The sequence below is a fragment of the Oncorhynchus keta genome, chromosome 28, assembly GCF_023373465.1.
Source record: "Oncorhynchus keta strain PuntledgeMale-10-30-2019 chromosome 28, Oket_V2, whole genome shotgun sequence".
Taxonomy (NCBI): Eukaryota; Metazoa; Chordata; class Actinopteri; order Salmoniformes; family Salmonidae; genus Oncorhynchus; species Oncorhynchus keta.
The window spans coordinates 12,956,287-12,968,733 of NC_068448.1; the positions used below are offsets into that span (position 1 = coordinate 12,956,287).

General features: G+C 43.2%; 1 protein-coding gene across 5 annotated transcripts in view; it reads left to right on the forward strand.

Moving 5' to 3' along the window:
- The window catches only part of LOC118360501 (rho GTPase-activating protein 4-like), a 40,675-nt gene that overhangs the window by 12,485 nt on the left and 15,743 nt on the right, over window positions 1-12,447 (forward strand). For all 5 annotated transcript variants that reach the window (XM_052484883.1, XM_052484884.1, XM_052484885.1 and 2 more), the window contains exons 2-7: window positions 299-388; window positions 5,372-5,543; window positions 5,846-6,011; window positions 8,833-8,895; window positions 10,742-10,846; window positions 10,980-11,108. In XM_052484883.1, coding sequence (XP_052340843.1) covers window positions 322-388; window positions 5,372-5,543; window positions 5,846-6,011; window positions 8,833-8,895; window positions 10,742-10,846; window positions 10,980-11,108 — 702 coding nt within the window. In that variant the 5' untranslated portion in view covers window positions 299-321. The remainder of the gene's footprint in view (window positions 1-298; window positions 389-5,371; window positions 5,544-5,845; window positions 6,012-8,832; window positions 8,896-10,741; window positions 10,847-10,979; window positions 11,109-12,447) is intronic.

The window sequence follows — 12,447 nt, forward strand, 5'->3', positions numbered from 1 at the left end:
GTGTGTTTGGACCCCAGGAAGAGTATCTGCTGCCTTGGCAGCAGCTAATGGGGATCCCTAATAAATACAAATACAAAACGTAACATTTATTTAGCACATTTAGTTGACTTGACTAGATAAAACGAGTCATTTTGACTGGATCTCAATATATATATATGTTTTTACAGTGTACTCCAATAAGAATGGGTACAGAGAATAAGGCTTTTGTCAGGAACTAGGTGATAAGCTGCAGTAACGTTTCAGATCAAACTATTGTAGAAAAACTTGTGAAATTATTGATATCTCTTCTTTGCAACAGAGTTTCACCCTGTCGGAGCAACAATGACATCACATGTGAAGCTCAGGAAAGAGAGAGTTGGAGCTGTGGACTATGACACACAAATCAAAGGTAGGGGAAGTCCTTGATGTTTTTATCCTCTTACATTACTTTACTGCACAGCCAGTGAAGATTTTAGCATGTAAATCTTGGTGGGGCAAACTCACCAATTATTTTTGTTGACGCATGCCAGCAATGCCACTACACCATAGAACACTAAACAATACATTACTTGTACTTAAACAAATGTGGTTTCTACTGACAATTGAGGGAACGATGAGCGGATAATAATATAATATAATATATGCCATTTAGCAGACGCTTTTATCCAAAGCGACTTACAGTCATGTGTGCATACATTCTACGTATGGGTGGTCCCGGGAATCGAACCCACTACCCTGGCGTTACAAGCGCCATGCTCTACCAACTGTGCTACAGAAGGACCACATAAGAGGATAAGAGGCATTCCGTCATTTCGATAAAGACATTAATGAGCGAGCTAAGACAGACGTAGTCAATATAACTATGTGTTCAGCAGTTTTGAAATGTACAGCGACAGAATGCAGAACATGCTGCTCTTACAGTATTTTGCCTGTACACCAAGTCAGAACTGTAGGATAAATAAAGGGGGCTTATAAGCAGACAATGAAACCTCCAACAATATTAGATGATGACATTTTTCAAAAACAGGTTATAGGCTACATGATTCCAAGATGGCGTAGCAGTCAGACGTCTTTGTCTTGTCTCGTCCCATGTATATATCCTTTATATATTTTTCTTCGCATTCTTTTAAATATTTTTCCTAAACCTCTGCCATGCTGCCAAACACACCCTCGTAAAACTGACCATCCTACTGATCCTTGACTTCGGCGATGTCATTTACAAAATAGCCTCCAACACTGTACTCAGCAAATTGGATGCAGTCTATCACAGTGCCATCATACTACCCACCACTGCGACCTGTACGATCTCGTTGGCTGACCCTCGCTTCATACAAGTCTCGCTTCTTACAAGTCCCTGCTAGGTAAAGCCCAGCCTTATCTCAGCTCACTGGTCACCATAGTAGCACCCACCCATAGCACGCGCTCCAGCAGGTATATCTCACTGGTCAGCTGTCAGAGCAGCTCACAGATCACTGCACCTGTACATAGCTCGTCTGTAAATAGCCCACCCAATCTATACTGTATAGGTGCCAGGCGCACTGGTTTGAGTGTGTCAAGAACTGCAATGCTGCTAGGTTTTTCACGCTCAACAGTTTGTGTTTATCAAGAATGGTCCACCACCCAAAGGACATCCAGCCAACTTGACACAACTGTGGGAAGCATTGGAATCAACATGGGCCAACATCCCTGTGGAACGCTTTCAACACCTTGTATAGTCAACATGGACCAACATCCCTGTGGAACGCTTTCAACACCTTGTAGAGTCAACATGGGCCAACATCCCTGTGGAACGCTTTCAACACCTTGTATAGTCAACATGGACCAACATCCCTGTGGAACGCTTTCAACACCTTGTAGAGTCAACATGGACCATTATCCCTGTGGAACGCTTTCAACACCTTGTAGAGTCAACATGGGCCAACATCCCTGTGGAACGCTTTCAACACATTGTAGAGTCAACATGGGCCAACATCCCTGTGGAACGCTTTCAACACCTTGTAGAGTCAACATGGGCCAACATCCCTGTGGAACGCTTTCAACACCTTGTAGAGTCAACATGGGCCAACATCCCTGTGGAACGCTTTCAACACCTTGTAGAGTCAACATGGGCCAACATCCCTGTGGAACGCTTTCAACACCTTGTAGAGTCAACATGGGCCAACATCCCTGTGGAACGCTTTCAACACCTTGTAGAGTCAACATGGGCCAACATCCCTGTGGAACGCTTTCAACACCTTGTAGAGTCAACATGGGCCAGCATCCCTGTGGAACGCTTTCAACACCTTGTAGAGTCAACATGGGCCAGCATCCCTGTGGAACGCTTTCAACACCTTGTAGAGTCAACATGGACCAGCATCCCTGTGGAACGCTTTCAACACCTTGTAGAGTCAACATGGACCAGCATCCCTGTGGAACGCTTTCAACACCTTGTAGAGTCAACATGGACCAGCATCCCTGTGGGAACGCTTTCAACACCTTGTAGAGTCAACATGGGCCCATGTTTGCCTTCAACACCTTTTCAACATGGGCCAACATGGGTGCAACTCAATATTAGTAAGGTGTTCCTCATGCTTTTTACGCTTGGTGTAGATCCAAGAAGAAACGCTGGAGTGGCAACACCTTGAAGAGTCATGGGCCAGCATCTGAACCACAACACAAAACCTATGGGCCAGCATCTGAAAACACCTTGTAGAGTCAACATGGGCCAACATCCCTGTGGAACGCTTTCAACACCTTGTAGAGTCAACATGGGCCAACATCCCACTGTTAAAGCTTCCAATCCATGCCATGTTTGCTTTAGGCGTTTTTGACAACGCTTTCAACATTAAAAGGATCATGTTTTTATGAAGAGGGTGTAGATCCAAGAAGAAAGGTGCTGGTGTAGATCCAAGAAGAGCTAGTTCTCTTCTGAAGGCCAAAACCTATGGCAAGATCTGAAAACAAGAAGGCCCACCCACTGTTAAAGCTTCCAATCCACCGCTTTATTGACAACGTTTCCATCCCAAACGGATCTTCGTCAGGTCGAACAGAAAAAGATCTGAAAACAGCAGTTGGTGGAGGGCTCCTCTCAAACATTGAATAATTAGAGTGGTTTGCTGTTGAAGAGGGGCCAAATTGCCAGTAGAATGGTGCAGTAAGCACATTGATGGCTACAAGAAGAGTTTATCTGCAGATATCTTGGCCAAAGGCCATGCAACCAAGTACTAGCTATGGGGTTGCAATAATTTTGTCCATGGCATTTGTCTTTATTTTCTAAATTACTTATAAAATTTGTTCTGCGATGTTGAAAATCCAATAACAAGGTTATTTTAACTTATTTGAGAAGAAATAGTGAATAATTCACAAAGTGCCAATATATTTGGCTGCAACTGTATACATCTATCTCCTTACCAATTTTTCTTTCCCTTTCTCTCTCTCCCATCTCTCCATCCCTTTCCCTCTCCATCTCTCCATCCCTTTCCCTTTCTCTCTCCATCTCTCCATCCCTTTCCCTTTCTCTCTCCATCTCTCCATCCCTTTCCCTTTCTCTCCCTCCCATCTCTCCATCCCTTTCCCTTTCTCTCTCTCCCATCTCTCCATCTCTTTCCCTTTCTCTCTCCATCTCTCCATCCCTTTCCCTTTCTCTCTCCATCCCTTTCCCTTTCTCTCTCCATCTCTCCATCCCTTTCCCTTTCTCTCTCCATCTCTCCATCCCTTTCCTCTCCATCTCTCTCCATCTCTCCATCCCTTTCCCCTCTTCCCTTTCTCTCTCCCATCTCTCCATCCCTTTCCCTTTTTCTCTCCATCTCTCCATCTCTCCATCTCTTTCCCTTTCTCTCTCCATCTCTCCATCCTTTCCTTTCTCTCTCTCCTCTCCATCCCTTTCCCTTTCTCTCTCCATCTCTCCATCCCTTTCCCTTTCTCTCTCCATCTCTCCATCCCTTTCCCTTTCTCTCTCCATCTCTCCATCCCTTTCCCTTTCCCTCTCTCCCATCTCTCCATCCCTTTCCCTTTCTCTCTCTCCCATCTCTCCATCTCTTTCCCTTTCTCTCTCCATCCCTTTCCCTTTCTCTCTCCATCCCTTTCCCTTTCTCTCTCCATCTCTCCATCTCTTTCCCTTTCTCTCTCTCCATCTCTCCATCTCTTTCCCTTTCTCTCTCTCCATCTCTCCATCTCTTTCCCTTTCTCTCTCTCCATCTCTCCATCTCTTTCCCTTTCTCTCTCTCCATCTCTTTCCCTTTCTCTCTCTCCATCTCTTTCCCTTTCTCTCTCTCCATCTCTTTCCCTTTCTCTCTCTCCATCTCTTTCCCTTTCTCTCTCTCCATCTCTTTCCCTTTCTCTCTCTCCATCTCTTTCCCTTTCTCTCTCCTCCATCTCTCCATCTCTTTCCCTTTCTCTCTCTCTCCATCTCTCCATCTCTTTCCCTTTCTCTCTCTCCATCTCTCCCTCTCTTTCGCCTTTCTCTCTCTCCCATCTCTCCCTCTCTTTCCCTTTCTCTCTCTCCATCTCTTTCCCTTTCTCTCTCTCCATCTCTCCATCTCTTTCCCATCTCTCCATCTCTTTCCCTTTCATCTCTTTCTTTCTCTCTCCATCTCTTTCCCTTTCTCTCTCTCCATCTCTCTCCATCTCTTTCCATCTCTCCATTCCCGTTCTCTCTCTCCATCTCTTTCCCTTTCTCTCTCTCCATCTCTTTCCCTTTCTCTCTCTCCATCTCTTTCCCTTTCTCTCTCTCCATCTCTTTCCCTTTCTCTCTCTCCATCTCTTTCCCTTTCTCTCTCTCCATCTCTTTCCCTTTCTCTCTCTCCATCTCTTTCCCTTTCTCTCTCTCCATCTCTTTCCCTTTCTCTCTCTCCATCTCTTTCCCTTTCTCTCTCTCCATCTCTTTCCCTTTCTCTCTCTCCATCTCTTTCCCTTTCTCTCTCTCCATCTCTCCCATCTCTTTCGCCTTTTCTCTCTCTCCATCTCTTTCCCTTTCTCTCTTCATCCTTCTTTCTCTCTTCCTCTCTCTCATCTCTCCTCTCATTTCTTTCCCTTTTTCTCTCTCTTCCATCTCTCCCTCTCTTTCGCCTTTCTCTCTCTCCCATCTCTCCCTCTCTTTCCCTTTCTCTCTCTCCATCTCTTTCCCTTTCTCTCTCTCCATCTCTCCATCTCTTTCCCTTTCTCTCTTTCCCTTTCTCTCTTTCCCTTTCCCTTTCTCTCTCTCCATCCCTTTCTCTCCATCTCTCCATCTCTTTCCCTTTCTCTCTCTCCATCTCTTTCCCTTTCTCTCTCTCCATCTCTTTCCCTTTCTCTCCATCTCTCCCTCTCTTTCCTTCTCTCTCTTCCTCCCCCCTCTTTCCTTTCTCTCTCACTCCCTCTCTCGCTTTCTTCTCTCACTCTTTGTCTGTATCTCTCTCTCCGCTCCCACCCCCAGAGGTGCGTTGTCAGTTGGTGGACCAGTTGAAGGTTTTGGATCTGCAGTTGGAGCAGAAATCTCAGCAGCTTCAGGATCTGACAGACTACCTGCGTAGACGCAGTGAGATAGAAGGAGAGTATGCACGCTCGCTGGACAAATTGGCCGAGAGGTTTACCTCCAAAATCAAAAGGTAAGTTGCTCACAGATATGTTTGTGCTATTTCTGTTAGTGTTATTCCAACTCATTGAGTTGGCAGCACAGCACAAACAGATATGGGACCAGGCTAGAGTTGATATGGCTTTGTGTCTCTGAAACTACTCTCATGCGTGCTAGCAATTACATAGGGCTGGTTTCCCAGACACAGATTAAGCCTATTCCTGAACTAAAAAATATGTTTTTACATTTCCCATTCTAGTATTTTCCATTCTAGTAACTAGAGTGGTTAATTTCTATGGTTAAAACATGTCCCTTCCCTGTGCCTCTATCTTTCAGGAAGGAGCCTGGCAGTGGTCAGTCTGTGGCCCAGTGTTGGCTGGTCCTGCTGGCTCAGACCAGACAGGAGAGCAAAGATCACAGTGGTGTGAGTGACAGCTGTAGCACCACCCTCACCCAGCCCCTCACACACTCTCTGGAGATCACACAGCGCCTGGCCAAGAGGGTACTGCTCTATCTTCATTTGATTCATTTAGCCAGGATAGTCCACTCAGTTACACTTGCAACTGTTTTCTAATGAGTCCTGGGGAATCCTATCTATCTCTATTCTGTCTCTCTCTATTCTGTCTCTCCTATCTCTCTATTGTCTCTTTCTGTTCTGTCTCTTCTAGAATAGAATATGTCTATTCTATCTGTCTCTATTCTATCTGTCTTTATTATCTCTATTCTATCTGTCTTTATTATCTCTATTCTATCTCTACCTCTATTCTATATACAGTGCCTTGCGAAAGTATTCGGCCCTCTTGAACTTTGCAACCTTTTGCCACATTTCAGGCTTCAAACATAAAGATATAAAACTGTATTTTTTTGTGAAGAATCAACAACAAGTGGGACACAATCATGAAGTGGAACGACATTTATTGGATATTTCAAACCTTTTTAACAAATCAAAAACTGAAATTGGGCGTGCAAAATTATTCAGCCCCTTTACTTTCAGTGCAGCAAACTCTCTCCAGAATGTCTCTCTCCAGAAACTCTCTCTATATGTCTCTGTTCTATATGTCTCTATTCTATCTCTGTCTTTATTCTGTCTCTATTATATCTCTGTCTCTATTCTCTCTTTCTATATTCTATAGCTATTGTCTCTAGTCTATTTTCTCTTCTGTCTTTATTCTCTCTATTCTGTCTATTCTGTCTCTCTATTGTCTCTATTCTGTCTCTCTCTTATCTCTATTCTCTCTATTCTCTGTCACTATTCTATTGTCTCTATTGTCTCTATTATATGTCTGTCTCTATTGTCTCCATTCTATCGCTGTCTATATTAGAGGTCGACCGATTATGATTTTTCAACCCCGATACCGATACTTATTATTGGAGGACCAAAAAAGCCGATACTGATTAATCGGACAATTTTATTTATTTATTTTTATTTGTAATAATGACAATTACAACAATACTGAATGAACACTTATTTTAACTTCATATAATACATCAATAAAATCAATTTGGCCTCAAGTAGATAGTGAAACATGTTCAATTTGGTTTAAATAATGCAAAAACAGTGTTGGAGAAGAACGTAAAAGTGCAATATCTGCTATTTAAGAAAGCTAACGTTTCAGTTCCTTGCTCAGAACATGAGAACATATGAAAGCTGGTGGTTCCTTTTAACATGAGTCTTCAATATTCCCAGGTAAGAAGTTTTAGGTTGTAGTTATTATAGGAATTATAGGACTATTTCCCTCTACCATTTGTATTTCATTAACCTTTGACTATTGGATGTTCTTATAGGCACTTAAGTATTGCCAGTGTAACAGTATAGCTTCCGTCCCTCTCCTCGCTCCTCCCTGGGCTCGAACCAGCAACACAACGACAATTAGCGCGCGCTAACTAGCTAGCCATTTCACTTCGGTCACACCAGCCTCATCTCGGGAGTTGATAGGTTTAAAGTCATAAACAGCGCAATGCTTGACGCACAACGAAGAGCTGCTGTCAAAACGCACAAAAGTTCTGTTTGAATGAATGTTTACGTGCCTGCTTCTGACCTACCACCGCTCAGTCAGATACTTAGATGCTTGTATGCTCAATTAGATTATATGCAACTCAGGACACGCTAGATAATATCTAGTAATATCATCAACCATGTGTAGTTAACTAGTGATTATGATTGATTGTTTTTTATAAGATAAGTTTAATGCTAACTAGCAACTTACCTTGGCTTACTGCATTCGCGTAACAGGCAGTCTCCTTGTGGAGTGCAACGCGAGAGAGGCAGGTCATTATTGCGTTGGACTCGTTAACTGTAAGGTTGCAAGATTGGATCCCCCGAGCTGACAAGGTGAAAATCTGTCATTCTGCCCCTGAACAAGGCAGTTAACCCACCGTTCCTAGGCCGTTGAAATCGGATTCCCTCGAAGTCTATATTCTATAACTGGCCATTCTATATTAATCTTTCTCTATTCTATATCTCTGTCTGTCTCTTCTATATGTCTTCATTCTATCTCTGTCTCTATTCTCTCTTTCTCTATTCTAGTCTATATTCTATAACTGTCTCTACTGTCTCTGCCTTCATTCTATTCTATATGTATTGTCTCTATTCTGTATCTCTTCTGTCTCTATTTGTCTCTATTCTATATCTATGTCTATTCTATCTCTGTCTCTATTAAATAGAATAAAGACAGAAGAATATATAATAGAGACAGATCTGTCTCTATTATATATATTGTCTTTATTCTATTTATCTCTATTCTCTCTGTCTCTATTCTATATGTATTGTCTCTATATATTTGTCTCTATTCTATATCTAGATTCTGTCTCTATTAAATAGAATAAAGACAGAAGAATATATAATAGAGACAGAATAGACAAGATAAGAACAGAAGAGACAGAGAGAAAAATAAAGACAGAAGAGACAGAGATTGAAAAAATAAAGACAGATATAGAATAGAGACAGAGAATAGAGACAAATAGAAAAGCGACATAAATAGAATAAAGACAGAGAAGAATATATATGTCGCTTTTCTATTTGTCTCTATTCTCTCTGTCTCTATTCTATATCTATTGTTTCAACTCTGTCTTTATTTTTTCTATCTCTGTCTCTTCTGTTTCTCTTTATTCTGTCTCTATTATATCTCTGTCTCTATTGTCTATTCTATATCTGTATCTATTCTATATCTGTATCTATTCTATCTCTGTCGCTATTATATATTTGTCTCTATTCTGTCCCTGTCTCTATTCTGTATCTATCTCTATTCTATATCTGTTGTCGCTGTTCTATCTCTATCTCTATTATATCTATCTAACTTATTGGTTGGTCTCTATATTTCCAGACTAAAGATGTCTGTAGCCAGTTACAGGATGGGCTGTTGAAGGTCACCACAGAGCTACAGACAGTAAGTCCGACATGTTTGACAAGTTCAGGAAACAGACACCATGCTAGAAAACTAAATATGGCATATTTAAAAATACACTGCTCAAAAAAATAAAGGGAACACTTAAACAACACAACGTAACTCCAAGTCAATCACACTTCTGTGAAATCAAACTGTCCACTTAGGAAGCAACACTGATTGACAATACATTTCACATGCTGTTGTGCAAATGGAATAGACAACAGGTGGAAATTCTGCAGGTGGTGACCACAGACCACTTATCAGTTCCTATGCTTCCTGGCTGATGTTTTAGTCACTTTTGAATGCTGGCGGTGCTTTCACTCTAGTGGTAGCATGAGACGGAGTCTACAACTCACACAAGTGGCTCAGGTAGTGCAGCTCATCCAGGATGGAACATCAATGCGAGCTGTGGCAAGAAGGTTTGCTGTATCTGTCAGCGTAGTGTCCAGAGCATGGAGGCACTACCAGGAGACAGGCCAGTACATCAGGAGACGTGGAGGAAGCCGTAGGAGGGCAATAACCCAGCAGACCACTACCTACGCCTTTGTGCAATGCCTTGGTGAATGCACCAATTTGTAAGTCGCTCTGGATAAGAGCGTCTGCTAAATGACTTAAATGTTAAATGTTAAATGTGCAAGGAGGAGCAGGAGGAGCACTGCCAGAGCCCTGCAAAATGACCTCCAGTAGGCTACAAATGTGCATGTGTCTGCTCAAACGGTCAGAAACAGACTCCATGAGGGAGGTGTGAGGGCCCGACGTCCACAGGTGGGGGTTGTGCTTACAGCCCAACACCGTGCAGGACGTTTGGCATTTGTCAGAGAACACCAAGATTGGCAAATTCGCCCCTGGCGCCCTGTGCTCTTCACAGATGAAAGCAGGTTCACACTGAGCACATGTGACAGAGTCTGGAGACGCCATGGAGAACGTTCTGTTGGCTGCAACATCGTCCAGCATGACCGGTTTGGCGGTGGGTCAGTCATGGTGTGGGGTGGTATTTCTTTAGGGGGCCGCACAGCCCTCCATGTGCTCGCCAGAGTTAGCCTGACTGCCATTAGGTACCGAGATGAGATCCTCAGACCCCTTGTGAGACCATATGCTGGTGCGGTTGGCCCTGGGTTCCGCCTAATGCAAGACAATGCTAGACCTCATGTGGCTGGAGTGTGTCAGCAGTTCCTGCAAGAGGAACGCATTGATGCTATGGACTGGCCCGCCCGTTCCCCAGACCTGAATCCAATTGAGCACATCTGGGACATCATGTCTCGCTCCATCCACCAACGCCACATTGCACCACAGACTGCCCAGGAGTTGGCGGATGCTTTAGTCCAGGTCTGGGAGGAGATCCCTCAGGAGACCATCCGCCACCTCATCAGGAGCATGCCCAGGCGTTGTAGGGAGGTCATACAGGCACGTGGAGGCCACACACTCTACTGAGCCTCATTTGGACTTGTTTTAAGGACATTACATCGGAGTTGGATCAGCCTGTCGTGTGGTTTTCCACTTTACTTTTGAGTGTGACTCCAAATCCAGACCTCCATGGGTTGATACATTTGATTTCCATTGATCATTTTTGTGTGATTTTGTTGTCAGCACATTCAACTATGTAAAGAAAAAAGTATTTCATAAGAATATTTCATTCATTCAGATCTAGGATGTGTTATTTTAGTGTTCCCTTTATTTTTTTGAGCAGTGTAAAAGGATATGGTGGTATGTAAAATAGTCATCTTGGTATTTGCGTGATGTGGCGTGTTGATGGATGTTCTCTCTCTGTGTGTGTGTGTGTGTGTGTGTGTGTGTGTGTGTGTGTGTGTGTGTGTGTGTGTGTGTGTGTGTGTGTGTTTGTCTAAAGGCGTGGCGGACCTACTATCAGTACCACTCAGAGTATGAGTCTGCAGAGGGAAAGCTGAAGGAAGCAGAAAAACAGAAGCAAGGAGCTTCTAAAAAGATTGAGAAAGTAAACTCTTCTTCTCTGAAAAACACTCCTCGCATCCCTTTTTATAGTCTAAATGAGTTCAGGTATGGATATATGTGTGTATGTGTACATGTGTTTACTGTATGTGTCCTACCTCATTCCTATGTGTTTACAGAGACAGTGTAAAGTGCAGGAGATCCAGCTGAAGTGCACTAAGGCTCGTAATGACTACCTTCTCAATCTGGCTGCTGCCAACGCTTCCATGAACAAGTACTATCTCCAAGACCTCTCCTCACTCATGGACGTAAGTGCTGCTTCACAGCCACTGACTGTGTGTCAACTGTGTCTCTGTCTCTGGAAGTGTCTAACACAGTCACCATTGTCTTAATAACCTTTCACTGCTATGGGCTAAATCATGGTCACATAGTGTTTGTTAAGCAAAAGTATACACCTCACACACATGGTTATGGGCTTAAGAAATGAACACACCTGTACCATGTCAGATATAGAGTTGAAATGGAGTTGTACTACATTTTAAGTTTGCATCCCATTATTACACTTTTATATACACAGTACATTTGGAAAGTATTCAGACCATTTGACCTTTTTCCACATTTTGTTATGTTAGCCTTTTTCAAAAACGTATTATATTGGGGTTTTTCCTCATCAATCTACATACAATACATGATGACAAAGCAGAAACATGTTTTTAGAAATTTTACAAAAATTAATTAAAAAACGTAAATGTCACATTTACATAAGTATTCAGACCCTTTACTCAGTACTTTGCTGAAGAACGTTTAGCAGCAATTACAGCCTTGTCTTCTTGGGTATGGCACTACAAGCTTGGCACACCTGTATTTGGGGAGTTTCTTCCATTCTTCTCTGCAGATCCTCTCAAGCTCTGTTAGGTTGGATGGGGAGTGTCGCTGCACAGCTATTTTCAGGTCTCTCCAGAGATTTTCGATCAGGTTGAATTCCGGGCTCTGGCTGGGCCACTCAAGGACATTTAGAGACTTGTCCTGAACTGTCTTTGCTGTGTGCTTATGGTCGTTGTCCTGTTGGAAGGTGAAACTTCACCCCAGTCTGAGATCCTGAGCGCTCTGGAGCAGAGATCAAGGAACTCTCTGTACTTTGCTCCGTTCATCTTTCCATCGATCCTGACTAGTCTCCCAGTCCCTGCCACCGAAAAAGATCCCCACTGCATGATGCAGCCACCACCATGCTTCACCATAGTGATGGTGCCCGGTTTCTTCAAGACGGGACGCTTGGCATTCAGGTCAAAGAGTTCAAACTTGGTTTCATCAGACCAGAGAATCTTGTTTCTCATGGTCAAGAGTCTTTAGGTGCCTTTTGGCAAACTCCAACGGGCTGTCATGTGCCTTTTACTAAGGAGTGACTTCCATCTGGCCCCTTTACCATAAAGGCCTGATTGGTGGAGTGCTGCAGAGATGGTTGTCCTTCTGGAAGGTTCTCCCATCTCACAGAGGAACTTTGGAGATCTGTTAGAGTGACCATTGGATTCTTGGTCACATCCCTGACAAGAGTACTACCCTGTGTAAATTGTCTATTGTCTTAACCTGTGTAACTGAACTTAACATTGGTAGAATAAGAAAGACACTTAAAACGAAAGCCAAACATTT